The sequence below is a fragment of the Macaca mulatta genome, chromosome 10 (genome assembly GCF_049350105.2).
Source record: "Macaca mulatta isolate MMU2019108-1 chromosome 10, T2T-MMU8v2.0, whole genome shotgun sequence".
NCBI lineage: Eukaryota > Metazoa > Chordata > Mammalia > Primates > Cercopithecidae > Macaca > Macaca mulatta.
Window position 1 is genome coordinate 110,451,141 of NC_133415.1, and position 27,164 is coordinate 110,478,304.

Sequence of the window (27,164 nt, forward strand, 5' to 3'; positions counted from 1 at the left end):
TGACCACCCCCTTTACCAGAACCTGCCTGAGCTAGTGTTTTCACGGGGCTCCCTGAATGCTGCTGGAACTAATAAAACAGAAAGGTTGAATGAATTGTTCAAGGTTACACAGCAGCTCCAAGGGATCTCTCCCCCTCCATTGAATGCATCCGGGGTTGTTGTAGAAACGGGTGGGGAGTGAGAAGAGCTACATTTGGCCAAAGAAGTGAAAAAGCCTCATTCCAAAGAATTGTAAAATTTATTGTATAAGTATTGCAGCTTTTCAGAATGTCATCATTGCCACTAATGATTACTGATACACAACAAGCAGTTTCTTCAGGCCTGTGGATTGGCATCCAAATACAGAGTCTTATGCAGCGGGGCGTGGGTGCGCGCCCCGCGTGCCACAGAGTGCTTACATAAGTTTAACTTGAACAGAGCTTGGGAAATGGAGCTGCAAAGGAGAGCAGTTCCCACGCCAGGAACCAACGTGAAAGCATTGGAATCAGCACAACAGCCATGGAATCAGGCAGGCAGGGGAGGACGGGCTGTGTCCTTCTGAGCTCTATAGTACAGCAAGATTTCAAGCAGTTTCCAGAAAAAAACACAACAACAACATTTTCTTTCCTTATCATCGGTATATTTCATGGTTCTGGAAGCTTCGTGTTGCACATAGGAAAAAAAATTTCTCTGAAACGTACAATTCATAGGGACGACCAGTGAGGACAGGGCATGAACCTGGCTCTCCCCCAGCCCTGATTTTTGCTACATATGGGGTCCCTTTTCATTCTTTGCAAAAACACTGGGCTTTTTGAGAACACGGAAGGTTCTTAGCACAATTTGCGAAATCGTCTGTGCAGAACCGGGCTTTGCAGGGGAGATAATTTTCCTCCTCTAGAGGAAAGGTGGTGATTGACAGGCAGGGAGACAGTGACAAGGCTAGAGAAACAGTGACGAGGCTAGAGAAAGTCACCCTCGGCCTTCCCTGAACCAGGATGGAACGGCAGATCCCTGAAACCAAGCTGGTCCCCCTCCAACTAGCCACTTCCGAGAGCCCCATCTAACTTCCTACTGGAAAAGAGGGCCTCCTCAGGGGCAGTCCAAGAGTCTTCAAAGATAATGTGACAACTACCATCTAGAGGAAAGGGTGCACCCCCAGCAGAGAAGCGAAGAGCTTAACTCTGGTCGTTTCCAGAGACGACCTGCTGGCTGTCTTGGGATGCGCCCAGCCTTTGATAGGTCACCACCCCCATGAACTTCTGCCGTCCGTTGGGCATGAAGCCGGGGACAATGGGCTTCAACACGGAGTTGTCACGAGAGGGACAGGCTCTGTCCTCAAGCCGGCTGAGGGCAGCAACCACTCTCCTCCCTTTTCTCATGCAAAGCCATTCCCACAAATCCAGACCATACCATGATGCAACGAGACCCAAACACTTTGGCTCAAGAGGATATGGGGACTGCCTCAGCCTGGCTTTGGGCTGACGCCATGCACACACACAAGGTCCACTTCTAGGTTTTCAGCCTAGATGGGAGTTGTGCACAAACCTTGGCAAAAAAGATTGGAGGAGCAGGAGGGGTCACCTCACCAAGCTAGGCACCTCCTCAGTGTACAGAGGGTGAGGACGCGCGAGGACGATGGGGTGTCTGAAAAGCAGGAGCCCTTGGTGGACCCTGGGAGGGGATACCAGTCCCAGGTGAGTGAGGCACTGGCCAGGAATGTCCCCACCCTGCGACAGGAGTGTCACTGCTTCTTCAGTAAGGCACTAGAGACACGTCACATAAAGGAAAGATACGTTTCAATAATCTTTACAAATGTGTCCTTGTACCTTTCAGGATAACCTGTATTGATTTCTCTGCAGGACCTTTTCAAAGAATCCTCTTCTAGAGAGAAACAAATTTTAGGCTGACAACTTCACGGAGAGGCAGGTTCTGCTGTTGCCAACGAACGAGAACTTTCTACTAGGCTGGCGGCACGCAGAGCCCACGTCTGTCAGCTGCCACCTTCTTAAAGCACATGTTTCACATGCATGCAGTTCAGGTGGCTAGAACTTCAAAACTGTGCTCAGGTTTTTGTTTTGGAAGTTAAAAAAGTTGTTCACAAACAATAGTTATTGCCTCTTATATCTTTCTTTTATGTTAGTCTGCTAGTCAGCATTCTGCCCAAAAAGGAAAGCCACTCCCATGGGAAGGGAGGGGGTAGCAGCTGGGAGTCTGCTCTTCCAGCTGGGGGACCTCCCACCCCCATGGGGAGGAAACACGTCGAGCTCCAGCCACTGGCCCCAGTGGGTCCCAAGGCCCCACCCTTCATGCTCTCCTCTCGTCACCTCTATTTATGCTTGCGTGCCCCTTCCCCCCTTCACCTGCATGTCACCAGCAGGTCCCGCCAACCCCAAACCTATTTGGTGAAAATCTGAAGAACAAGAGCAGAGCCTAATAGAGATGTAAATGAAAACACAGCTCAACAGACACACCAGAAGTGAAGCGTTGTTTCTGCGGGGTAAGGAGATGGAAAGGTGGGAAGAGAAAAGGTGAATTCTGCACCCGCAGCTTGGGTTGGTGTTGACTCAACTGCTTTACTCACTTTAACCCTTTCACCTATCCTGGAAGAAACCTGAGCTTGTCACCTTTTCATGTTGGGTTATCTGTTTATTGGCCTCTCAAGTGGGAATTGATCCGTGAAGGGAAACAGACAGGATGAGGTCAGATTTCGAATACCCTGGGCCTTCCTAGGGTCCAGTGCGGCAGTTACCGCACCTGCCTTCACCGGTGAACCTTGAGCCGGCTGAACCACCACCAAAGCGCCCTGCACAGACAGGACATCGAGCCCTCTGGCTTGTCCCTGGCAGCCCGTGCACCAGCCACTGCGGCTTGTGAGGGGCACCATGCTCCACCCCACGGGGACCTTCATGGTTGGAAAAAAGAAGAGGAAAAACTAATTCCTTCGGTAACAGTTTATTTTCATTTTTGGGAAAGGCAAAAACCACTACGTGGAACTCCGTGCCTCCATGGTTAACTTTCCTATTTTGCTTGTGATTTAAAGGCTGTTCTGGGCCAGAGGGGGAAAAAATGTGTCTCCTTCGGTAGGGAATGTATAACGTGGTGATAACCTGTCACTAGGCAGAAGCAGCATCCACTCTGCAGGGACAGCGGCCCCTCGGAAAAGCCCGCCGCTCCCAGCCAAGGCCTCTCTGCAGACTCCACGGGGGGCTACCCTCTGCCGTCAGGCGACTCTGAAATTCCGACATTTCTCCCTTAAAGTCTCAACAGACACGAGAGAGGTTTCCATCAAGCAAGCACTGACATATTTATATTAAAAAATAGTGCAAAATCTCAACATTTATATAAATAACTCTAAACCCCTGCTTTGTAATTTTTTTCTTTACAAGGTAATACACACTTTCTGACTTGGCACTCAAAAATTGCCATTTTTTTTCCTCTTCTAGTTCAGAAAACAACTTTTTTTTTTAATAGGCCTCTTCTAATACAAAAATACTCCTGCCCTCGCACATACAGTTTCTCTTATCTTATATATATTTATATATATAATATTGCAGATCTTTAAACAAAGGTTTTGTGCAAATATGTCTTTAAAGTTAAGTGAAATTATCATAAACAAAAGAAAATAAGCATTCACGCACGCAGCTCAACTAGAAACAAGAAAGACTACTGTAGAAACTTTTTTCTCTTTTGCCTTCAAGACACAGCTCAACAAAGAAACGTGTTTTTTTTTTCTTTTTTCTTTTTTGCAAGCTCTCTTAGCTTGTGCATTCAGACCAGACATCACATGTAAATATTTATACACAGGGAGGTGGGAGGGGAGGGGTACACGGCGCATTGCTGTGCCCCTGCCTTCCTCTCACTCCTCTTCTAAGAAGCGCGGAGTGTCCTGCCTTTTCACCTGCGCAGCCCCAGCCCGGCCCCCTGGGGACCCTAGAGAGCATGTCCTTTCTGTTTATCCTTCTCTTTGCTCCAGATGGCTGCACTCTCTAGGGGCGCGATGTGTGTGTGGTGGAGCCGGGTCCCCTCCAGCAAGGAGGGCGGCCCACTGCTCTGCTGGTGCTGGAAGGAGGACCCCGGGTAGTGGCCGATGACCTCGCTGTAGGTGGGCGGCGGCCCCTCCATGCGCCCGCCGCTGCCGTAGCACGTGGCGCTGATGCCCGAGTTACTGCTGGGGGGGCACGGGCCGCCCAGCCTGGCACTATCCATCAGGTCACTGTCGAAGATGGTTCTGTTTGGGGGTGCGCGCACCGACTCCCGGTTCAGTTCCAGCTGCTGCTCGGGGTCCCGAAGCTGGAGGGTGCAGGGGCCCTGGTAGGGTGGGGGCTCCTCCCCGTCCGACAGCGAGATGGTGGGGGGCAGGTCGATCTCGTGCTGCAGGTACGGGTAGGTGGGCTGGAAGCGGTGGAAGCGGTCCCGCTGGCCGAAGGGCGGCACGGCCAGGCGGTCGGTGGGCCGAGGCGGGGCGTAGACCTGCGGCTGGAGGAAGCAGAGCGGGAGTGAGGGAGGGCGGCCTTCTCAGGTCGGTCGTCCAGAAGCGATCCTGAGCCTGGAGTTCTGCTGCATGGGACTTGGCTCTCTGGGGAGAGGGAGAGGGCGGCAGGGCTGGCGGGGGCAGGAGCCGACAGCCTGATCCCGCGGGGGCCCCTGGCCTGTGGGCAGCACTGCAGAGCTGCACCGCCTCCTCGAAACAGGGGCAGCGTCCGGGCTCCCGTGTGCAGAAAGCAGAGAGCTGGACTGCTCCCTCAGGGGCAGGGAGCAGATTATCTCGGGCAAGGAGGATCCCAGCAGCAAGGACACTGCAGAGAAGCGCGGAGGGGTGAGCCTTTAGCAGCCCACACTGCTTTCGGGGAGCAGCCCGGGGTGGGGTGGGGCTGTTGGAGGGGAGGCCGAGGGAGGTCTCACCTCTGGGATTCCGTTGCCTGACACTGTGCTCTCGGAGGGCCACAGGCATCCTTCCTGCATGGGAGGAAAGGTACAAGCAGGGTCAGTGGGGTGGGCAGGAGGGACAGCAAAGGCTCAACCCAGATTCGACTCTTAGGCCTTTACCCTGGAATCAGCTCTTGAACCACCCACCTCTCTGCTTCCGCACCAGCTTCCCCAGCCCTGGCCCTGGACGCTTTTCCAGGACATGACCACAATCGCCTCCTCACTGATCCCTACGGTGCCCACTGCTGTCCCCCGAAAATCCAGCCTGACACTTTCCAAAACATACACCAACTCGTGAGGCCCCCTTCTCAAAGCCGGCCGTAGCTTCCCAGGGGCCTTAGTGGCTTCTCCTGAGGCTGAGCGTGGCCTCAGCCCCTCACCCCTGGCCCCACTCCCCTGGGCCTGGGCCCCCTGCTGGCTGTGTGACCTGCAGCAAGTTATTTAATGTCAATGCTGCAGTTTCTGTACCTGAATTATAGTACTTGCGATTAGAGTACTTGCCTCACTGAGTTGCTCAAGCACTTGCTGAATTTGAACATAAAATCCACCCGGAGCCCACGTGGCACTCAGGTAGCATGTGAATGTGCTGGGAGTCACTCCAGACTCCCACCAGTCACACTCACTGGCCCCATGGGGCCCCAACAAGCTGAGCCTGAGCCGCAGGTCCTTTGCACGGCCGCCAGGCTGCACGGCCAGCTCCTGTCCACTTTTAGTTCCAGCGTCCCCTGCAGACCCGTAGAGACCAGCATGTAAAGGGCCTCTCGGGAACCTTGTCATCTGTTGATTCCCTTTCTAGCACCTGTCCTACCTTAATCGTTGCTTCTATGCATTTATTTCTTTACGGTCTTTCTCTCCCTCGATCTAGTGAGCCCATTATTACTGATATCCCAGTTCACAGGTGAAAAACAGGAGAGTTGAGGAAAGTACTCAAGGCGGTTGCTCTGCCATAAAACAGTGATTCGGTCTCCGGCAAAGGAGGAGTGTGGTTCCACTGCGGTGCCAAGCTCTGGTCTGGGTGCAGGGGCACAGCTGCCACTTCATGAAGCTTATGCCATCTGCTCTGAGATTATAGCAGGGGCCTGGACCTCCTCCCAGGAAAATGAGACCCCATGCCAGGGCCAGTTCCTCTGAGTTTCCCCAAATGCCATGACAGTGAGCCCTGGGCCCGGGGAAAGGGATGTCTGTTACTTTTATAGCTTCATTGAAATATAACTGATATGCAAATAAATGGACATATTGAAAGCATACAATTTGGTAAGCTCGGGCATATATTTATACCAAGAACCTCTTACCACAATCAAGAGAATGAGTATGTCCATCACCTCAAAAGTTCCCTTGGGGCAGGTTTTTTGAGGGTTCCCAGGTAGGATACCGCTCACCTGCAGCCTGGGTAGGAACAGCTAGAGGGCGGTAATTTCCCATATGGCCACTAGGAGGCTCTGTGGCCCTCAAAACTGTCCCATCAGAAACACTCCTACCCCTTAAGGAGGTCTTATCCTGCCTTGTCTCCTGATTTAGTGAATGGGCTCTGACATTCTTCAAGTTGCAAAGCCAGATCCACGGGATCATTCCTGACAGCTCCTCTCACCACCACCCTTGTTCCACCCACCCACCCTTGATCTCCTCTTACTTCTCCCTCTATTAAACAGTTCTATCCACCTCTCTCCCCAGCATCTGTGCCTAGTAGACAGCAAAGTCCTCTGGAACCAGCGCCTCCACGTGTACACATTCCATCTGCAGCCTGCAAAAATACAGATTCTGTAGCAGGAGGACTGGTGAGGCTACGTGTCTCACAATCTCCCAGAGGCTGCGAGTGCCGCTGGTCTTTGAGGTCCTTGAGGGGTCTTCCAGGGTCTCCTCCTCCACTCTTGCCCTTCCCCATGGCCCTTCCTCCTCACAGAAACGGGAACATCTCCCTCACACCCCCCACCCCACACCCTGTCACTCCACTGCTTAAACCCTTTGGGCCCCCCACTGCCTCCAGGAGAGAAAGTTCCAACCCCTTACTAAGACCCATGCCCCTGTAGATGTCCACGGCTGTAGTACAGCTGTTTACTTCAACGAGTTTTCCTATCTGTATAGCGGGCTGATGACAGCACCTGCAATGCATCGTACAGTGTGTTCTGTAAGGTGCCCGGGGAACACAGACTCTCACGTCTTGCCCTTGGATTTGAGCCCATTCTGGGCCTGGACCAATGGCCCCTCTTTCCTCCCTTTCCTGAAGAACTTTGACCTTCCCCTCATGCCTCTCGAAGGCGAAGACGTGCTAACCCCAGGCGAAGACATGCTAACCCCGGAGCTCTCCGTTAGCCCTCAGGCAGATCAGGCACCTCCTCCAGTCTCCTCCAGTCCCCTCCTGCACCAGAGTCTTTGTCCCTCTGCCCCTGGTAGCCTATTCATGGGTTTCACTCGCCGTACAGGAGCTGCTACCATTTCCCCAATGCCAGGCGCCGCGTGGTATGCAGTCAGTGAGTGCTCAGGTTGCTACTCGAGTGCGAAAGTTGCTGGGTGACCTGTGCAAGTCATGTTTGTGGAATTAAGTCCCAAAATGACCTGAGAAGTGGAGGGAGGGGGGCTCAGCTTCAGAATCATCTGGAACCTTCCCCAGCCTCTGGCTATGTCTGGCAGTCATCCCCAGGTGGAGGACAAGGACAGGTTCCAATCCTATAGCCACTGCTGACAAGCCCCCTGCTCCCAGCAATCTCCAACCACTCCTAGGCTGCAAGGGCTTGGGGTGGACTCCTCTTCTTGGAAGTGGGTACACCCAGTCCGCCTGCACCTTCCCCATCTAGAGGCTTCTAGACCAAGGGTCTGAAAACTGTTTCCATAAAGAGACAGAGAGCAAAATATTTTCTGCTTTGTAGGCCAGCGGGTCTCTGTCATACCACTGAACTTTGCTGCTACAGTCAAGCGCAGCTATGGGCAAACGCACTGGAAGAGACTTCATTCACACTTGGAGAAGACCTCAGTGACAAAACCAGGCAGCTGCAGTGAGCTGACGCTCAGGCAGCTCCTCCCAGACTTCTCCAGAGTCTTAACACCACGAGGCCAGAATGCAGCTCCCCATTCTTCCCCTGGAGTCCCCAGGCACAATCTTCCCATCCCAGGGGATGGGATGGCCTTCCACCGAACAGCGAGGACTCAGAGCTGTTTCTAAAGAGTGAAAGATGATTCTGGCCAGGACACAACCCAGCACAAGGGGCCTGGGGGAATTCGGTATGTCCCGAGGCCATGGGAGTGGATGCAAGGTCTTTGGTTCCTGCTGCTGGCAGATGGTTGCACACTGGCCTGGCCACAGTCTTGTCCTTGCCCCTGGGAAATAGGCCCTTGGCGGGCTGGGTTCTCTCGGGAGCAGGAGACCCACACTGAGGACTGATTTGGGGATAAAGAGGACAAAGGGTCACCCCATCGAAGGCCTGAGTTCCTGGTCCGAGCAGGCCTTGGGCACGAAGACTGGGATTGCCTTTCTGGATAAACCTGAGGTCTGGGCCAGTTGGTGGCTGGGCGGTCACTGCAGTGACGTTCTGCATCACGTCCCGGATACCCTCGGAGCAGCGCCAGGGTGGAAGCGCCATTCCTGGCCGAGGGGCTCGCCTGCACTGCAGCCTTACCCTCAGAGGGCAGATCCTTGCCCAGTGTCACACAGCAAGGAGGTGACAAGGCTGGGACCGGACCTCAGAGCTCAGGGTCTTACCCGAGATGGTGAGGCAGGTGGGTGGGGCACAAGCTCTTGTCTCCATACAGGCAAGAGGGGACCCCCAGGGTCACCCTGAAAAGGGGCTGAGGTCGGATAGTCATGCCAGGAGCAGAGCATGGGTGGGCTGGGGGGATGTAGACTGGGCCTGGGGCAGACAGGAGCTGTGTGTGGATCTCTATGGAAGGCCACAGGGCACAGGGACTCCTGTCTGGCAGGGGGTCCCCAGGGGAGCTGCCACATTCTGTTTTAGGCCTAGTAAGACTCTGTGTTTACCCAGCCAGGCACCCCAGGGGCTGTGCAGGTGGCTGGGTAGACAGTGGGAGGGGACTTTCTATTGGCCGCAGGTGTCCGAGAGCCAGGACAGAATTCTACCCCCTTCCTGGCAGCAGGATCCCAGGTGCTGTCTCCCACTCCACAACAGCAAGGCCCCTCCAGTCCGCCTCTGGGAAGGTACACTCTCCCCTAAGTGCATCCTCCCCATGACCACGAGCCGCACACGTGTAGCTTCTACCCACTGTGCAGATGCACACACTGAGGCTCCCAGGGGCAAGGTGAGCCCAGCCTGGAGTGTGTGCCCCTCCAAGGCTGGTGCCTTCTGGAATGTCCAGGGCACCGTCACTCCCCAGCATCTGAGGGAGGACAGAATAGGCTGTGGGCTCTTCAAACCAGCAGTGACAAGTAGTGTGGCCTCAGGCAAATGTTCCACCTCTCTCATTCCCAGTTTCTCCTCTGGAAAGTGGGGTGAACCCTTGAAGTCCCTGACGACATCCCTGGGCAGATGTAACCGGTGCTTGTTGTTGGAATGGTAGCAACAGCAAATAAACACGTAGGTGCTTGAGAGCAGGTCTGCAGTACGCCCTCCGGACAGCATGCTGGGATGCACAGTGGGTCCCGGGTCTGGGGAGCCTGGCATTCCCATCAGAGGTCCCACGGCTGATGCTCCTTGCCCTGGCAACCTGGTGACGCACTGAGGCTGAGGCCTGACGCAAGCAGAGGTGCCCAGACCTGCTGGCTTGGGACCATGGCCAATAGGCTCCTCAGCTGACTTGGCTCAGCCCAGGGACTCTGAGCACCGCCACCAACCCCAGGAGTCCCCGGAAGTGTGGAGGCCACACCCAGTGCTGCCTGTTCTGTGAGTCCTCCCCACACCTGGCGAGTCCCGGCTCAGAGATGTGCCGCAGCCCCGGGGCTGGCCACGTGCCACCTCCTCCCCGCAGTTCCCAGCCTGCTCTTTAAACAGCCGCTTCCCGCCCCACGTTGTTGAGTTACATATCCTGGGTGCAGAGATGGAAGCCATTCAGAGATTAACTCTGCGCCAGCCTTTGGTCCACCTGCGGAAGGATACCCAACGGCAGGGTTTCAGGCGGCCGACGTGGAGCCGGGAGTTCACCGTCAGAGGCAGGCAAGTTCCCACCCACCTGGAGCTGCCCTGTTTGCCCCTGACTTTGTGGAGGCTTGAAGGGGCAACTCTTGGGGTTTCCAGAACGCCCATCAATTCTCACAACTCTGAGAGATCAACACCCAGGACTGTAATGGAGAGCAGGGTCCCTCCTGAAGGGCTCTGTCCTCCTCACACTACCGCTCCCACTTCACCTGGTCCTTCGCAGCTCGGCCTCCAGAGCAGCTCGCCCCGGCTTCCCAGCCACAGCCCTCGGCTTCCTTCATCCATGCACCTGCTCTTGTCTGCACCCATCCAACTCACCAGCAGCACCCCCTGGGACTGGCTCACAGCCACTTCCCAAACGCAGGGGGAGTTCTGCGTACCCCATGTGTGTGCGCTGGGTAGAGATCAGTCGGGCAGATAGATGGATGGAAGTGCTTTTACAGCCAGTAGTGGCCGGACCCGTGCTCTGTACTAAAGCCCCATATCTCCGGGGAGGTGGACGTGACTGTCAGCCCATTTTACATGTGGGGGACCTGAAGCCCCATTTTGGGGATCAGGGACAGGTCTGAGGGCACGTGGCCAGTACTGGTGGAGCTGGGATTAAACTCGATCCCCAGGACCTGGTGTCCTGTTGCCTCTATGGCTCTCCACAGCACTGTGACCACATGACTAGATGTCAGCATAGCACAGGCGCGAGGGCAGGGCTGCCACCTCCCTTCCGTCTGGGTCAGGGCTGCAGGACTGCAGGCACCTTTCCCACCACTACCCCAGTGGGTGTGGAGCCAAATGCCGGCCCCTTGTCTCCACCATCCTGTTGCATCAGGCCTCTGTGTGGGCCCAGAACGCCTTCCTATGCTGCCTGCCCCAGGTGCCTCCCTGCTTTCAGTCTCATCCCTCTAGGTCTGTCTCCACTCAGCCCTGAGAGATGTGGGTCAGGGCAGGGGTCAGCTTGCACTGCTTGTGAGCCCAGCCCTGCCTCCCCAGCCGAGGGTTCCTCGAAGAGGCTCCCCCATCCCCCAGTGGTCACGTCTCCCGCCGCATGGCGCTATCACCACCGGGTGTCTCCTCATCTCCCTCCTGGAACGTCAGCTCCGTGACAGCAAGGACCTGTGTGCTGCCCACTCCCGGGGCCTCGCAGAGCCTGGGACCCGAGGCTGCTAGAGAGTCAGCTGAGTGCGTGAGTGGATCACGAAGCCTCTTCCCAGCCCAGCTCTTCATTCCCCATGTTCCTCCAGCATCTCTGAGGCCCGCCTGGCGGGTGCTTTCCTCCCATTTCAGGGGAGGAAGCTGCTAGCAGGTGGGGTCCTCAGACCCTGTCTTCCTGCCCTGAATCTGTTTCCTGCAAACACCGCCATTGGATCCCGTTCGAGTTTTTACAAGGGGCGTCCCACTGCCGCTGGGGCCTCAGGCCACAGACAGGATGGTGGGGCACTTACTGAGGACAGGGCATCTTCTCTCCTCCGCCCCTGGCTGTGCCGGCTGATGAAGGACCGCGCAGACAGCTTGTAGTGGCTCAGCAGGCAGGTGATCACCACCACCATCACCATCATCACCACCACGATGATGATGATCTGAACAAACTCCAGCTCCGCTGTGGAGACAGAGAGGGACACGTGAGCGCCTGGACGCCCGCAGGCCGCTGTGCTCAGCGCTCAGCCCTTTTGAGCTTTTGTACCTGCCTAGGGGGACGAGAGTGCAACCCCGACTCAGGAAATCCCCCGCCACTGTCCTGGCAAGGTCACAGGCGATGCCTGAGGCTGGGGTACGCGCAGGGAAGCCGCTCTTATGGGGGAGGAAGGGGTACTGCTGGCTGGGAGAGCACCTCAAAGGAGTCCTGGGACCCAAACACCCCCTCTGTAGGGACTGACCCGAAGGAGGTAATGGGACAGGCAGGAGGAAGGCCCTGCTCTCTGCTGTCAGAGCCTCCTGGAGCTGTTCTGCGGATGCACGGCGTGATCTGACCGGCAGAAAGGGAGCCCTGCGCACTGGTTCCTGTCGCTGGGCAAAGGCTCAGGCAGATGGTCACAGACCTTCAGCTGTCTTAGGTGCCCAGGGAGAGAGCAGTTGGTAGGAGAAGGGGACCCGAGTGCGGAGAGAGGAAGTTGGCACCGAGTTTGGGGGTGGAGCTTTGTGGAATTAAATGAGGAGGAGCTACACGTGAATGTGTGTACACAAACCTATGCAAACCTGACATTCCTACATACACATCAACACCCCAACATACACACCCCAACACTCCTAACACACAATACACATGCCCCAACACTCCTACACATACAATACCCCAACACTCCTACACACACATCAACACCCCAACACACACACCCCAACACTCCTATACACACACCAACACAAACGACCCAACACTCCTACACACGCAACACCCCAACACTCCTACATTCAAGTTAACACCAACACACACCCAACACTCCTACACAAATAACACTCCAACACGTACCCCTAACACTCCTACACACACGTCAACACCAACACACATGCCCCAACACTACTACACACACGACCCAACCCTCCTACACACATACCAACACCCCAACACACACCCCTCAACAGTCCCACACACAAGTCAACATCCCAACACACACTTCCCAACAGACACAAACACAGTGCGCCACACGTACCCACACACATACACATCTATGCCACGACTCACAAATATACGCCATGCTCAACAGGACGGGGGTGTCAGGACCCTCCTCCTGGTGAAAAGGCCTCAGAAAACCCACATTCCAGATGGCTGCAGATGTTGCGATTCACATTTTCTAAGGTTGGTTTTTTTTTTTTTTTTGGTTTTTGATTTGTTTTTCCCCTAGAAGGCGGAAAAACCCTCAAGTGCTGGAATAGGAAGAAGGTTATTTTGATCCTGCCTGAGCCGGGCAGTTTCTGCTGACTCAAGCGGGTCTGTGCCGAAGCGGCCTCGGCAGCTGGCCGAGCACGGTGCCAGCAGAGCCCCCAGCAATGGGCAAGACGCCGGGTCCCTTGGAGGTGACATGGCAGAGTGGGCACCAGCCGGCAGCATCCAGGGCTAAAGCTCCTCCAGCTTCGCCCGGCCCAGGACACCCTGCCCAAGGTGTGCGGGAATGTGACTCCCAGACCCTGTCTGGCATGGGGGCAAGGAGGACTCCCCATGGCTCCCTGGCACTAACAAGCAATTAGCCAGGCTCCCTGGGGGCCCCAGTTCAAGCCCAGTGCCACTGACTCAGCTCCTCCTCCTCCCAGGACCGAGGAACCAAAGCTGGGGGAGGGGGATTGGGGTGGGCAGGTGTCAGGTGGGAACTGGAGAAACAGGCCGTACAGAGCCGATGCCAGGCGCTTGGGCCATCAGACGGCCCAGGCAAGCACACTCCAAACCCCTGGGAGGGCCAGCCGCCTCCTGCCACTGGCTTTGCTCTCCCCAGGGCAGGAAAGCAACCCATCCTAGGTGGGAATGTCACTGTCTGGGAAGCGGCAGATGCCTCTCCACAGAGAAGCACTCCCACATGTGTGTCCACTGCCACTCCTTGTTCCCCACCAGGTTTTCCAGCACTTCCCCGTCTCAGGCACTTTATGCATCTGCGCAACCGCTCAGGGCGCCCTTGTCTACACTGCCATTGAGCCCGTGTTGCTCACCTGGGGCCGTGTCTGCACCCAGGGAACATGTGGCAATGTCTGGAGACACTTTTGGTTGTCACAACTGGGGGGTGCTCCTGGCATGCAGTGGGTGGAGGCCGGGGCTGTGGTAACCGTCCTGCACCGACAGGACTGTCCCGCATGACAAAGAGTGATCCGAGCCAGTCAGTCGTGCTGCGGGCTGAGCACACACCTAAGAACAGGCGTTTTTATTATTATTCCCGTTTCACAGGTGAGGAGACACAGGCTCAGAGGGAAAGTGATTGCCCTCGAGAAGTCCAAGCCCCTAGAGCTGGCGGGTAGCCCCACTAGGCAGCCGGCCTCTGCACCAGGAAATTCAGTCTGAGCCTAGGCCTGGGTTGGGGTTCCCAGGCGAGATGCGTCCCCATCTCACCCTGGTGAGGCCAGGAGGAAGAGGATGAACTAACCAAGGGCTTTGGTGAGGCTTTCCTGAGCCCCGAGAAGGCTGCGGCCCTGCCTGCTGGGAACTCAGGCCCCAAGCCCTGCGGCGCCTGTGGGATACCCGCATGTTCCTGGTCAGGAGAGATCAGGCTTCAGACCCAGGTCGCTGTGGCCACACCTCCTGTCTCCCCAGACAGGCAGGTCCAGGGCCGGGGCAGCCCGGCCTGATTCTGTAGGGCCCAGGTCCGTCTGTTAGCACTCAGGATAAAGCCGCATTCAGGGTACACACAGGGCTGGCTTTGTGCAACACCCACGCCCCCCCACCCCCGGGGCCTGCAATTCCCTGCCCCCCAACCCTGTGCACTCTTCACCCCAGTCCCCCTCCCCAGCTGTCTCCAGGGACCCTGCCCACACCAGCCCTGGAGGGAGGGAGGTGTGTGGCTGTCTTTGTCCCTGTCCCGGGCCCTGGCAGCCCGCAGGACCGCAAGACCCAGACAGCAGCGAGACAGTAGCTGGGGCTGCAGGGCCGGCGGGATGCAGGGGCAATGGAGGAGGCCCCTGCAGACTGAATGGGTGTGGACAAATCCTCATGGCTCTCCTGGCCCCGCCAGGCTCAGCCCCAGGGGCAGGCGGATCTGACTTCTGGATGCTTGTATCCACAGAGTGAGAAAAACGCTCCCAGAAATGAGCACCGGGCTCAGGAGGGCATCAAAGCGTCACCCTGGTCCCCGGGGCACCAACCCCCACTGAGTCACAGGCCCAGGAAAATTCACTCACACGGGGGAGGGGAGGGAAAAACTCTCCAGAAAAGAGGAACTACGACTGACTGCTGGCGAGACCTGGTGGGCCAAGGGCCCGGGGCCAGGCTCAGGGAGAGGGAGATCTGCAAGGGTTGCCGAGGCTGTGGCTCAGGAGCATCCTGGAGAGGCACAGGAGGTGACAGGGAAGCACAGTGGCTAGCTCAGAGGGCCCGGGCCCCAGCCTGGCTCTCGGGGGCACGCTTTGAGTCCATCACAGTCACCCTGTGTCAGCGGGGGACAGTGGGCAGCAGCATGTGCGGGGGGCACGTGCTCAGCGCGTAATGCTCCCTGGAGGTGGACCCGGACACACGGGGTGCTCACTTCCACCCCGGCTCCACCAGAACAAGGGTGGCCCAAACCCATCCACCCTCAAAGAGCCGACCTGCGCTGGAATCGCAGAGGGAGCATCTAATGGGAGACCCTGGAGGGCTCCCTGTAAGGTGGGCACTGAGACTTTTGGTGCAGGGCATGGAGGGAGAGGCAGAGGAGGGCACAGGCAGAGGGTGTAGGTGAGCAGAGGCTGGAAGTTGGATCCTCCTGGATGCCCCTGGACATGATGCCCAGACATGGAGGTGCTGAGGGGGGCAAGAAAGGTGCCCCAGCCAGCAGCTGGGTCACCCCCACCCATCAGTAAGGGAACACCCTGGGCTGAGTATTCTGGCCAAGGAGACCCCGAGATCTCCATCCAGCTCCAGTCAAGCCCCACCGGCCTGGATGCTGTGCGGGAGGAAGGCTGGTCAGGCACAGCAGCATCAGGGCCCACAAACAGGTCCAGTGAAAACCACCCCGGGCATGGGGTGAGGGGGCACCTCCCATGCACTTTTGCACCCCTGGTGCTGCTTCCAGGGGACGCTCAGCTTTAGGGGACAGGAGCACACTTCTCTGGAGAGTGGACCATGCAGTGCCTGCTGGTGAGGTCGGTCACAAACTGGAGACCCAACGGCATGTGCACCAACCATCCCTGGCCCCAGCCGTGTTCCCACCTGGCATTACAGGAGCAGGGCTGTGGGCGGCCACCCTCTCCACAGGTCTGGTCCCAGGACCCACCTGGCCTGGGGCAGCCATGCCCTGACACTGCCGCTTCCCCACCCCACACTACCCCGGGATGCCTGAGACTCAGCATACGGGCCTCTAAGGTGCACTCCAGGGCTCACTGCAGGCCGAGTTCATCAAGCATGGGATCCCTCCTCCAACACATCTCTCTGGGCAGGCACTGTGAATCCACCAGCAAAGACCCCCTGGGGGAGAGAAAGGTGCCTCCCCACAAGGGCCTCGGAGTCAAGTGCAAAACATGATGTGTGCATGAAGCGGCACCAATGTAAACATGGCTCTCCACCCACGGCAGCTCACAGAATCCTCCTGTGCACCTGTATTTGTCCCGAGGAGTGCAGGGAGGCTGGTGGGGCCCATTCCCAGTCGCAGCTTGAGAGCCGGACTCTCAGGATCAGATGCCTCGCGGGCAAGGGAAGGAACCCCAGCGGGACTGCCAACAAGAGGTGGAAGGAGAGGTGGCCCGAGGCGGCCACATCCCTCCCTCTCTCCAGAGGACCTTGGAGCCAGCTGTGAAGTTGTAGTCCTTTAAGGCTGGAACCTCATTCAAGAGTTTTAAAAGGGCCAAGCAGGCCACACCCAAGGCATCTGCAGGGCGGGCGGCTTCAGGATTTCTGGCCAAGAGTTGGGCCCCAGGTCACTCAGTGACTACCAGCAGATATGGAGCCACACCAATCCTGCCTCAGTTTCCCTAATCTGACAGACTGCCCCTTTACCAAGGCATGGGCAAAGACATCCCAGGTCAGATGCCCAGTATGACACCAGGCGTGGGTCCTACCGCTGTCCCTGACCTAGGGTCAACTCTGTCATGACCACAGGACTCACTGCCAAGCAGTCATGGACCACAAGGGACAGAGCAGGAGAGGGCAGGTGGTCTGGTTCATACCCAAACTCACTGTAGTCACTGTAAGTATTGTCATGATTCTAACACATGACCCGGGGCCACTGAGCTGAGCCTCCCCAGTTTAGGTACCATGCCCATTTTGCAGATGGAGAAACTAAGGGTTAGGGAGAAGTAGCCCTAGATGATGCAACTAGGAGCAGAGTTGAGACTTGAACCCAGAGCCGTCATATAGGAACTCAAAAGGGGGAAGGGTTTCATTCTCCTGCTAAATTTTCCTAGCTTGCCCACGGCGTTAGTCCGCCCACCCCTGCCCCGGGAATCTGAGGATGTGGTCCTCGTGCATCCATTGTCTGTGTGATGCTGTACGCATCTAACTCTGTGAGCAGAAGTTACCTCATCTGTAAAAAACAGAACCAACCAGGGGCAGGGGTGAAATAATGGATGCAAGAGCTCAGAACAGGGCAGAACACAGCACACTCCACTGTCACCATTGTCACAATTACTGACACTCCTCTGGGGACAAAAAGCATCCCTCGTCCCCATGATGCTCCCTAGAAATGCTGAGGTTTGCCAGCCTGCAGAGTACAAGCCTGCTCAGCCCGGTGTTCCCTGACTGGCTTCTGTCCCCAAGGTGGGAGATTTGAGCTCGAGTCAGTCCCAAAAGGTCACCCAGGATGGTGGCTGGACCCAAGGTCTCCTGGGAGCTAACAGGCGCTGGACCCCGCTCCAAGAGCCCACCGTGGGAACAGAAGCTGCTGGGAAGGAGAAACATCCCGTCGCTCTCATTTCATTCCGGGCATCAAGCCTGTGCTGGTCACTTGGAGGGCTGGGGGGCTCCTGCCGTTTTTCTTCATAATTTTTCCCTTGGGGAGGGTGGTGAATGCGGCAGGCTCTTGGGGGTGACCAGGCCCATCTTCCACACACAAAATAAGGTCACTCTAATTTAGTTTAGTGTCCTCTTTCTTTGTGAATAATTTCACATTAACAGGTTCATGTGCCTTGCTGGAGAGGCCCCATCCTCCTTTTCGTGGTCTCCTCCAGAGACAGGTGCAGTCCCTCTGGGAGGTGCGGGCACAGCTCTGCCTCTGTCCTGGTTCGTCCTACACTGGCAAGGCAGGAACCGTGAGCTGGCCGCTCCCTAGATGCCAGGCAGGGGGGCCGAACCCTTTACGCACGTTGTCCGATTGAATTCTCACTGTCGTTCTGTGAAGTCGGTGCTCACAGGACCTCCACTTTGCAGAAGAGGAGGCTGAGGCTGGGAGAGGTGAGGCAACCGCCAAAGACCACACAGTGCAGGGCTCAGCACTGAGTTCCTGTCACCCCAAAGCCTGAGTGTGCCCGACCCCCAGCAGTCCTGAGTGTGATTCTCCCAGAATGTCAGAAACAGCGGGAGATCGAGCCAAGGGCTTGTGTTGAATGTGATTAATCTTGGGGTCAATGACAATTGTCTGGCGTGTCGCCTCCAGCGACAGTCCATGAAGCTGGTATTTATGGCCTGTGGTGCCCACCTCCCCGCCAGCGCAGAGCAAAATCCGGATGGTGAAGAAGGAAGCAGGTGCCAGGAGTTCTGGGCACCTGCCATGGCATAACATAGACGCTGACAGCTGCCCTCTCCTCTGCCACTTCCTGTGTGCCAAGCCCCTCACCACGAAAGACTTCACCTGTCTCTGAGTTTTTCATGGCAAGCCCCAAGGGGCAGCACTGGACCCAGTTACAGGCGAGGGGACGGGCCAGGCCTGCTAAACCCCACATCCGGGGCTTCCGAGTCCCTTGCCTCCTCTCTCTGGGCGCCCTCAGTGGGGGAACAGCCTGTGACCCTCTCTCATAATGCAGTCCTGAAAACACATCGGTTTACAAAGGAAGCCATTTATATGAATAGTTTCCAAACTCCGAAGCGGACTTGTGACACGGGAATGACACACAGGATGGCACGTGTGCGACACAGAAGTATCATCGCATTAAATGACCTCGCAGTGGACACCCACAGGGTCCAGAGCTGGAAGGCCTGTAAGGGACACGGACCTGTGGAGGGAAGCCGGTGGCTCCCACCTCCAGCTGTGTCTTTGGTGCAGTCCAGGTGACGATGGTCAGGTGCCTGCATTTGGGATCCAAGGGGACCCCACCTTTCAGTTAGAGCTCAGGTAAGGCAAAGACACAATTCTTTCCCTTCCAAGTTTCTGGACCTCTGTTCTTGGGGACAGAGCCTGGACCTGAACTGAGGGCAGAGCAGGGGTCTCAGGGTTCGGATCCCTGTTTGGACGTTTCGTGGCTGTAAATGGGGCGGGGGTTGCTGGAGAATGTGTTAATGTGCAAGAAGAACCCGCCCAGCCCACGGGGGCACGGGTGGGGGTGCGGCAGCGACTGAGTTTCTCAGAAATAACGGGGGCGACACCGGGGTGCTGGGGCTCATTTCTCTCTCCTCAGCTGGGGAGCTGGGAGCAGAGTCCACCTGGTTCCTGTCGGCTCCATGGAGGTTTCCAGACCAGACGACCCCCCTCCACAGCCACCCCCACAGTCTGTCCCAGGGGAGGGGCAGCTGGCGTCCTTCCTGGTTAACAAGCAGCCCGTGCATGCGGCCCTGTCTGGCCTCCTGGCCGCACACCGAGGAATTAGGAATTGGCGCTGTCTGAAATTTATGAAAATCTAATCTTGTTAGGCCTGCCTGGATGAGACCCGCCTGGCAGGGCCTCATTGTCATTCTGCAGAACCCCAGCGGCCCTGGGGTTCCAGCCCCTTCATTTACTGTCCCCTCCCCCACCCACCCCCACTACATTTGAATGGGAACCCACCTCCCTGCCCCCCCACTCCAGCCCCCCAAATTTTAAGTACAATCAAACCAGCCGTCAAAGGAATAACTTTCTGATCGCTCCTGGTGCCATTTCAAACACCCCCGACGGCACGTCTGTTTCTTAGGGTAAGACCTTTTATGGATAAAAAAATTTGCTCTTTCTCTTGAGGTTTGGGGGGCGGGCGGCAAATCTAGGCCAGTTCTCTCGTTTTTAAAACCAGACTGTACTGCTTTCAGAGTGCTTGTTCTGTGGCAAGCACACGGCTGAGCGCCTGGCTCCTGGACAGGTGAACCTGGGACACTGTCCCATGTCGGGGAGGGACGCTGAGAAGGGAGAAGTCACATGGTCAGCAAGGGTGGGGACTGGGGCCCACATAAGGGCCTGCACTGGCTCCCTGCCCTGCTGTTCTTGGTAGAATCTTAGGATAGAGGTTAAGAGCATGCAGCTTGCACCCAGTGGTCCTGGGCTCAAGTCCTTGCATTGCCATTTGCTGTGACCTTAAGTAAATCTCGCCATACCCTCATCTGAGAAGAAAATGGAGAGATAACTAAGTCCCCTGTACACAAGGCTGTAGCAAGAACTACTTGAGTTAACCTCCCAGATGGAACCTCTTGAGTCAAGAGCTCCAAGCTCTGGGCTAGGCTCCTCCTCTGCCTGTCCCCTCTCCCCACAAGCCATGAGCTGCAGGCATCCAAACTCACAGTGGGCGGAGAAGGTTCCCTTAAGCGGGCCCCGTCCGGCACCTTCACTTATGTGCAGTGTAAGCTGGAGCCCCTCCGCAGAGTGAAACAGCAACCTCTGGACATTTTCGGGGGTGAACCTTTGCTCCAGCATATCGACAGCTGGGAGCTCACCACCCATTTCCAGTTCCCCCGGGCTCCTCCCCCATGTGCTCTGTTCCAGTCACCTGTTTTCTGTTCTATAAAACACCATGCATGACCCACCTCAGGACCCTGGCACATGCTGTTCCTCCTGCTTGGAATGATTTTCCCTCAGTATCTGCATGGTTTGCTCCCTTCGTTGCCTTGATCCCGGCTCCCACGTCCCTGTCTCGGACTAAAACAGCCCTCTACCCTGCAGCCTCCAGGACCCCCATCCCTGTGCCCGCTTTACTGATCTCTGCAGTCCTGATCTGGAATCTGTATATGACCCACCCAACACTGCACTCTCTGCCTCTCCCCTCTGGAATATCAGTGACACAGAGCGAACTCATTCTCTGTGGTGTCCTCAGCACCTAGAATGGTGCCGTCCCCAAGGCAGGCACGCAGTGACTACATTGAATAAAAAAGCACATTGATTTTTTTTTAATTTTTTTTTGAGATAGAGTCTTGCTCTGTCGCCCATGCTGGAGCGCAGTGGCACAATCTCAACTCACTGCAACCTCCACCTCCAGGTCAAGCAATTCTTGTGCCTCAGCCTCCCAAATAGCTGGGACTACAGGCACCCGCCAACACGCCCAGCTAATTTTTGTATTTTTCGTACAGATGGGGTTTCACCATGTTGGCCAGGCTGGTCTTGAACTCCTGACCTCAAGTGATCCACCACCTCGGCCTCCAAAAGTGCTGGGATTACAGGCATGAGCCGCCGCGCCCGGCCCGAAACATTTATTCTGGTGTGCACAGATGATTGTGCACGAAGGCCCCCTGCAGGTTTGCACAAAGGTCACAATCACCCGGGAACCACTGAAATGTCCCCGGCAGGGCTGACAGCACCCTGGGAAGCACAGCCACCGGTCAGTCTGTGTCCTCACAGGATGAGCCCAAACTGGGTTAGAAAAGAACAACAAATACAGTTTTAAAAATACAGGTGAAATCTTCTGATACACACCTGTATTAATGAGTGACTGTCCATGTCTGCATAGACCAGGAACCAGCAGGGCATGCATGAAACTGCCAGCTGTGGGTCCCTCAAGGAGGGACCATAGACAGCAGGGGACATCCCCTTCCATGTAACATACTTCTGCGTCTCAGCATTTTAGGGCACATATAATTATATTTATAGTAAAAGAGGGAAAAAAAAAGATCTGAGAAGCATCTGTCAGTATCCAAAACAGACAGCTGCTCCCATAATGAGGTTTCCCAGGTGGTCTCTGCGGAGGTGCCGTCACCCTGGGCTGACAAGGGCTGCTGGCAGAGGGGCTCGGAATTAGGGTGGGAAGGCCGGACAGCCTCTGCCTGACCCTAACAGCACAGATACTGCACTGGGAATGGGTAGGGCAGGGAGGGGCACCTGACCACCCCCCACGTGCCCCTGGCTGAGGGCCCCAAGGTGACGTCCAGGTACCAGTCATCTCAGCTCCCCAGGCCTTCCCTCTCCTGGCCTGGAGGTAGGAGTGGGGTGGGGTGGCAGTACATGGAGCCAGCCGTGCAGGCTGCCCTGTGACACGCACGGGTCCACTGTCTCTCCTTCACCGGGCCACTCCAGGGAGGAAGGTGTCTTTGCTGGGCCTCCGTCGTGCGGCACAGCAAATGGGCTGGCAGATGACGGTTCTGAGGGTGCGGTCTCACCACCCTGCCTCAAGCCCCAGGATCCGCACTCATGCCCGCTGTCTACAGACCACTTCCACCTTTTCCTCACCTGGCCGACTAGCCACAATCTTTCCTCCCTCCCTCTAACCTCCCTCCCTCCTAGGTGCCAGGATCAAGGCTGACACGCCTGACAAGCCTCCACCCTCAGGTCGCATGCACACCTGCGATGCCCTGTTGGCCTCGTTCCTCTCCTTCCAGGCTCCCACACTAACTCCCACTCGGCCCCCTGCCCTATGGCCTGAGCCTCTCAGGCCGGGTGTGCCTGACTCAGGGTTGGATTCCGTCCCCAGCCAGCACAGACCCAAGAGAGATTTCAGAGATCAATAAATGGCACATACCTGGCCTGTGTGTGCTTCTCCTTTCACTGGTACCCTGTTCTAGTTTGCAAAGGGCCACTCGGTTTAGGGGTGAGCTGCCTTTTTATACGACACAGGGAGAACTGTGCAGAACGCCATTCATTTCTGAAGCTTTGGGAGTTTCTGAGCAACACAGAGAAACACATTCTTCCCCGCCGCCCCCCCCAGCCCCCAAATGGTGTCCCGAGTCATCGCGCAGGAGGTGGATGCAGCTGCAGCCGTGGGTGAGCCCTGGGTCTGAAAGTGCGTTTGGGGAACAGGAAAGTAAATGGTCCCTAGAATCATTTTAGAACCTGATGATTTTGGAATACTCCTTCAATAAGAAAAGACAAAGCCGTGCCTTTTATCCTTCTTGCTATTATCCAAATGGAAAGAACTAATGGGATTTTTGTTTCTATTGTCACTGACATCGAACACCTTTAAACATCCACTGTCAGCAAAATATCAATCACCGTTTGAAGTTATTGGCAGAATGGAGTGAATTCACCGTGAGCGAGCAGTCAGTGGACATGTCGGAGGTGCGTAACATGCGGAAGTTATTTAAAACAAACCAAATGTGTTTGTTAATTGAGGAGAGTGGACGACAAATGGGGAATGGGTGGGCGTGGGTGAGTGAGTCTGTGGTGGTGTTGATGGCCACAGCTGCCTTGGAGGATATTGAGCAGTGCCTGTCAACATTACACATGCACTTGACCTTTCAACCCAGCAAGTTCAACTTCCAGAATCATATCCAATGGAAAAATTCACAGAAGGGCCCAAAACGTATATATAGATATACACAAAACAGATATATACATATACGCACATATATATATCCTCGTTCATATATGTATATATGAACGAGGATATCATTGCATGGGGTGTTTTTTAAATGATCAACCAGAGACCATCTAAATGCCACCAAATACACCTTGGTACATCACATTATGGGATGATGAGGCCATTAAAACAGATGACAGAAATTTACACTGAGCTCTGAGCAGCGGACTCTGAGCTTGGAGCTGGATCATCTCTGTTGTGGGGCTGTCCTATGCAGCAGGGTGTTCAGCAGCAACCTGGACTCTGCCCACTAGAGGGTAGAAGCACCGTCACCCCCCCATTGCCACACTCAAAAATGTCTCCAGGCATTGCCAAACGCCCCCCGTGGGGCAAATCGCCCCTGACTAGGCCCTTTCGGTCCACTGTCTGGTTCCCAGGAACTGAATCCAATGCAGTCAGATAATGGATGGATGCTGGCAATTACTGTGGGGCAGTAATAATGAAACTGAAACAGTAAATAAAATATGGATCCAGTTTTACAGCAAAAATGAGGATAAAAATTAAATTGTTCATGATGACTTCTAGATGAGTGGGCTATCCCTTTTACTTTTTTGTATTCGTAAATTGTTTGCATTTTTATAACAGGCATGACACTTGTAATTTTTTCAACCATAACAACATACCAGAAAGACTCTCGCACGTGCACGTGTGTGCCTGCATGCACTCACATGTGTGTTTCCAACCGGCCGTCAGTGACGCACGTATGCCCTCGCCACTCGGCAAGCACCTCGTGCTCCTTGGGAACCAGCAGATGTTTCTCTCAATTACTGATTTTCAAGAGCCTGGTGTTTCCTGACATGAGCCAGGATGGCGGGCGGCGCCCGGGGGAGGGGAAGTGAACCAGGGCTCCGTTTCCAAGCCTCTTGGACAAAAAGCGAAGCCCCTGGATCAGGAAGCACAATGCAGCCGGTATTTAGCTGCTTCTCAATAGTGCCTCATTCAATCCCTGGGGCCTCATTGATGCCTGCCGCATGCTGGAGAGCCTCTAAGGGTCAGCCGGTGACGGGCACCGTCTGGAGGGGTCTCGGCGCTAACCCGGGGTGGCTCTGCCTTTCGGGAGCAAGAGGGGCCCAGCTGTTCTTGGTCTCCCCTGGGGCAGAGGCAGGGAGGCGGGCGGATGGGCAAGGTCAGAGTCAGAGAGGTTGGAGGAAGCAGTGAGGGTCTGGGCAGGCCCCTTGCACCATCGGGCTCCCAGGAGTTGAATTCAATTCAGTAAACACTCAGCAGAGTAGCTTAGTGGTTAACAGGAACCCTGACGCTGGCCTGCCTGGATCCAACCCCCAGCTCTCCCCATGGCCAAACACGGGACATCAGGAAGTGATTCATTCACTCTCTGTGCCTCGGTTTCCACATCTGGAAAAGCGGGATACCATTAGCACCCATGCATGGGTTGCTGTGTGGATGCAGTGAAGAGCCATTACATGCAATGAACGGCACCTGGTGCACACTTAGGTGCGCAGTAAGTATCAGCCGCCAGTAAGAGGGCTGCTTGCCGAGCCCAACATACCGGTTCTCCTGGGCCCCCGCCCTGACTTCACCAATTGCCCCTGACTGTGGTCCATGCCTCTCGGCCGCCAGCACCCTGGCTGCCCTGGGAGCAGAAGGCCTGCCTTCCTGGGGCCACACCTTTGCCCAGGCTGGCCCACCTGCCTGGGGTACCCGCCCTCCTCCTGCTGCCCATTCTCAGTGGCCCGCGTCTACCCCATTTCCAACGGCCCAGCCCCTGCAGCCACTTCCTTCTCTGGCTGTCTCTGGCGGTTTTAAACTCTCCCATGTGGTGGTTAATTTTGTAAATACCACCCAAGACATCTGCTATGACTTCTAAGAAAATGTCTAAGTCATGACTTAGCCTTTCCTCGGTCTATGTCTTGCTGCCATCGTTGGTCTGGCCACTCTGTCAGATGCAATCGCCTCGTCCTGCAGCCTCCTCAAAGCTGGCATAAGCCTGGCACGCAGGAGTCCTCCGGTCCAGTCTCTAACTGGTAGACTCCTCTTTAACCCTCAAAGCCCAGGGCTGGTCGCCTGAGAACTGCCGCATCCTGCATAGTCGTAGTAACTACTGTGGTATCAAGCGCACGCCACCACCATGTGGGACCCCCAGCTACAAGGAAGAGAGTGTCCCATCACGAGTGTCCCTTCACCAGTGTCCCTGGCACCTGCTCCACAGGCAGCAAAAAGACCCACAGCCAGTCAACACACGATCAGCCAAGCTACTACCTCCAGAGCAGTACAGGGGCTCAAGGTGTGAACCTGGATGTGGCATACACCTGCACACCAGTCCGTACCCTGCTACCTGCTACCTCAGTGCTACCCTCCCCTCTCTGGGCTTGCTTTCCCACCTTCAGATCCCATGAGCAAATGGGGCCTCACTCATGCAACCAACATGAGAGTTCCATAGTAAATGCCTCTCCCTTGGCCGACAAGTGGTAGCCACTATTGGGTTGTTGCTAATAGTAACATTATAGAGGTGGCCATTCCCACCTCCCTTCTCAAACCCCCTGTTTGGAGCAGAAAGCAAAGGACCTTGTGTTATAAACCTCTGTGCCCCTCCAACATATATTGAAGCCCTGACCCCTGGTGTGGCTGCATTTGAAGATGGAGCCTCTATGGAAGTAATTAAGGTTAAAAGAGGTCATAAGGGTGGGGCCCTGAACCAACAGGATTAGTGAACTGATAAGAAGAGACAGCACAGAGCTTGTTCTCTCCCCCCTCCCTCCATGTGCTGGCACCAAGGAACTGCCATGTGAGGACGCAGCCAGGAGGTGGCCATCTACAAGTCACAAAGCAGCTCTCACCAGAACCCAAACTTGCTGGCCCCTTGATCTTGGACTTCTTGACCTCCAGAACTGCAGGAAAACAAATGTCTACTGTCTAAGCCACACAGTCTGGGGTTATTTTATTACAGTGACCTGAACAGAATAATACACCTTGTGTAGACAGACAGAGGGGGCCGAATGGAGGGAAAGGAGCTGCAAGGTGAGGAGGCAGTACCCCTGCCCTGGACGATGGACTTGCAGAGTCCCAGCTGCACCCCTTTGGGACAGAATATCAGCAACCTGCCCTGTCTCCATGCAGGGATGCCCAGGGGGGTGTCTGATTTTATTTTCCATGAAAGACATTTTCTTCTGTCATCTAAATCTATCCTCAGGCCCTTTCCCTTCCTATTTCCTCACTGCGGCAGCGCATATATTTATCATGCCTCTGCTATATGCCAGGCCGTGCACAAGGGCTGAGGATTCACGATGACTGAGGCCAGGCCCCAGGAACCAGGGCATGCAAATTCTACTACGATCTGTCCTCTCTGGAGCAGAGCAATTTGATTCTGTACCCTGGAAATCAGGCTGGACTTCTATCTGGAGAGACGAATGTGGACATATGAGGAATAGCTTGGACCCTTCTAAAGCCGTTCTGACCACAGTGAACGTGCAGCACGTACAGTGAGTTCCTGCTGTGCTTCATGCCCCGTATGAAGGGGTTTCTGTCATCTCATTTACTTTTCTCAGCAGCTTCCCAAGAAGTACGCTTCTCTTATTATCATCCCATTTTCGTGATAAGGAATCTGAGGCTCAGAGAGGTGCAACAATGTCAGCACCCATCCCGCTCCCATGCCCAGAAAAGTCACAGAAGTTCAGGTGGGAGGGTCAGACTTTCCCTGTGCCTGGGACACGGAGCCCGGTGCTGTGACAGCTGTTCTCACTCGTCACAAGAGTGGACAACAAATTCAAAACAAAGTACCCACCCTGGAAAGCAGCCTCTAGCAGCCCCGACCTCTCCACCAGCAGCAAAGGCCTGAGTCCGTCGGGAGCCCCACTGAGCTGGAAGGTCACTGCCATCAGGACCCACGTGTCCCCCGACCATGCCAACTTGCTGACCCTGGCCTGGAGCTTGGCTCGTCACCTTCATGTGTGGCTCAGAGGCCCAGGAAGACCCCTGGCCCACAGGCGGGACACTCCTTGCTACAAG

The 27,164-nt window shown here is 55.7% G+C and overlaps 1 protein-coding gene across 6 annotated transcripts in view; it reads right to left on the reverse strand.

The window, feature by feature from the left end:
- Positions 1 to 219: 219 nt before the first annotated feature.
- Positions 220 to 27,164, reverse strand: part of PMEPA1 (prostate transmembrane protein, androgen induced 1) — a 63,568-nt gene continuing 36,623 nt past the window's right edge. For all 6 annotated transcript variants that reach the window (XM_077952030.1, XM_028828526.2, XM_077952031.1 and 3 more), the window contains exons 2-4: positions 11,423 to 11,577; positions 4,882 to 4,935; positions 220 to 4,455 (exon numbers count right to left, since the gene is read on the reverse strand). In XM_077952030.1, the coding sequence (XP_077808156.1) occupies positions 3,910 to 4,455; positions 4,882 to 4,935; positions 11,423 to 11,536 (714 nt within the window). In that variant the 5' untranslated portion in view covers positions 11,537 to 11,577 and the 3' untranslated portion in view covers positions 220 to 3,909. The remainder of the gene's footprint in view (positions 4,456 to 4,881; positions 4,936 to 11,422; positions 11,578 to 27,164) is intronic.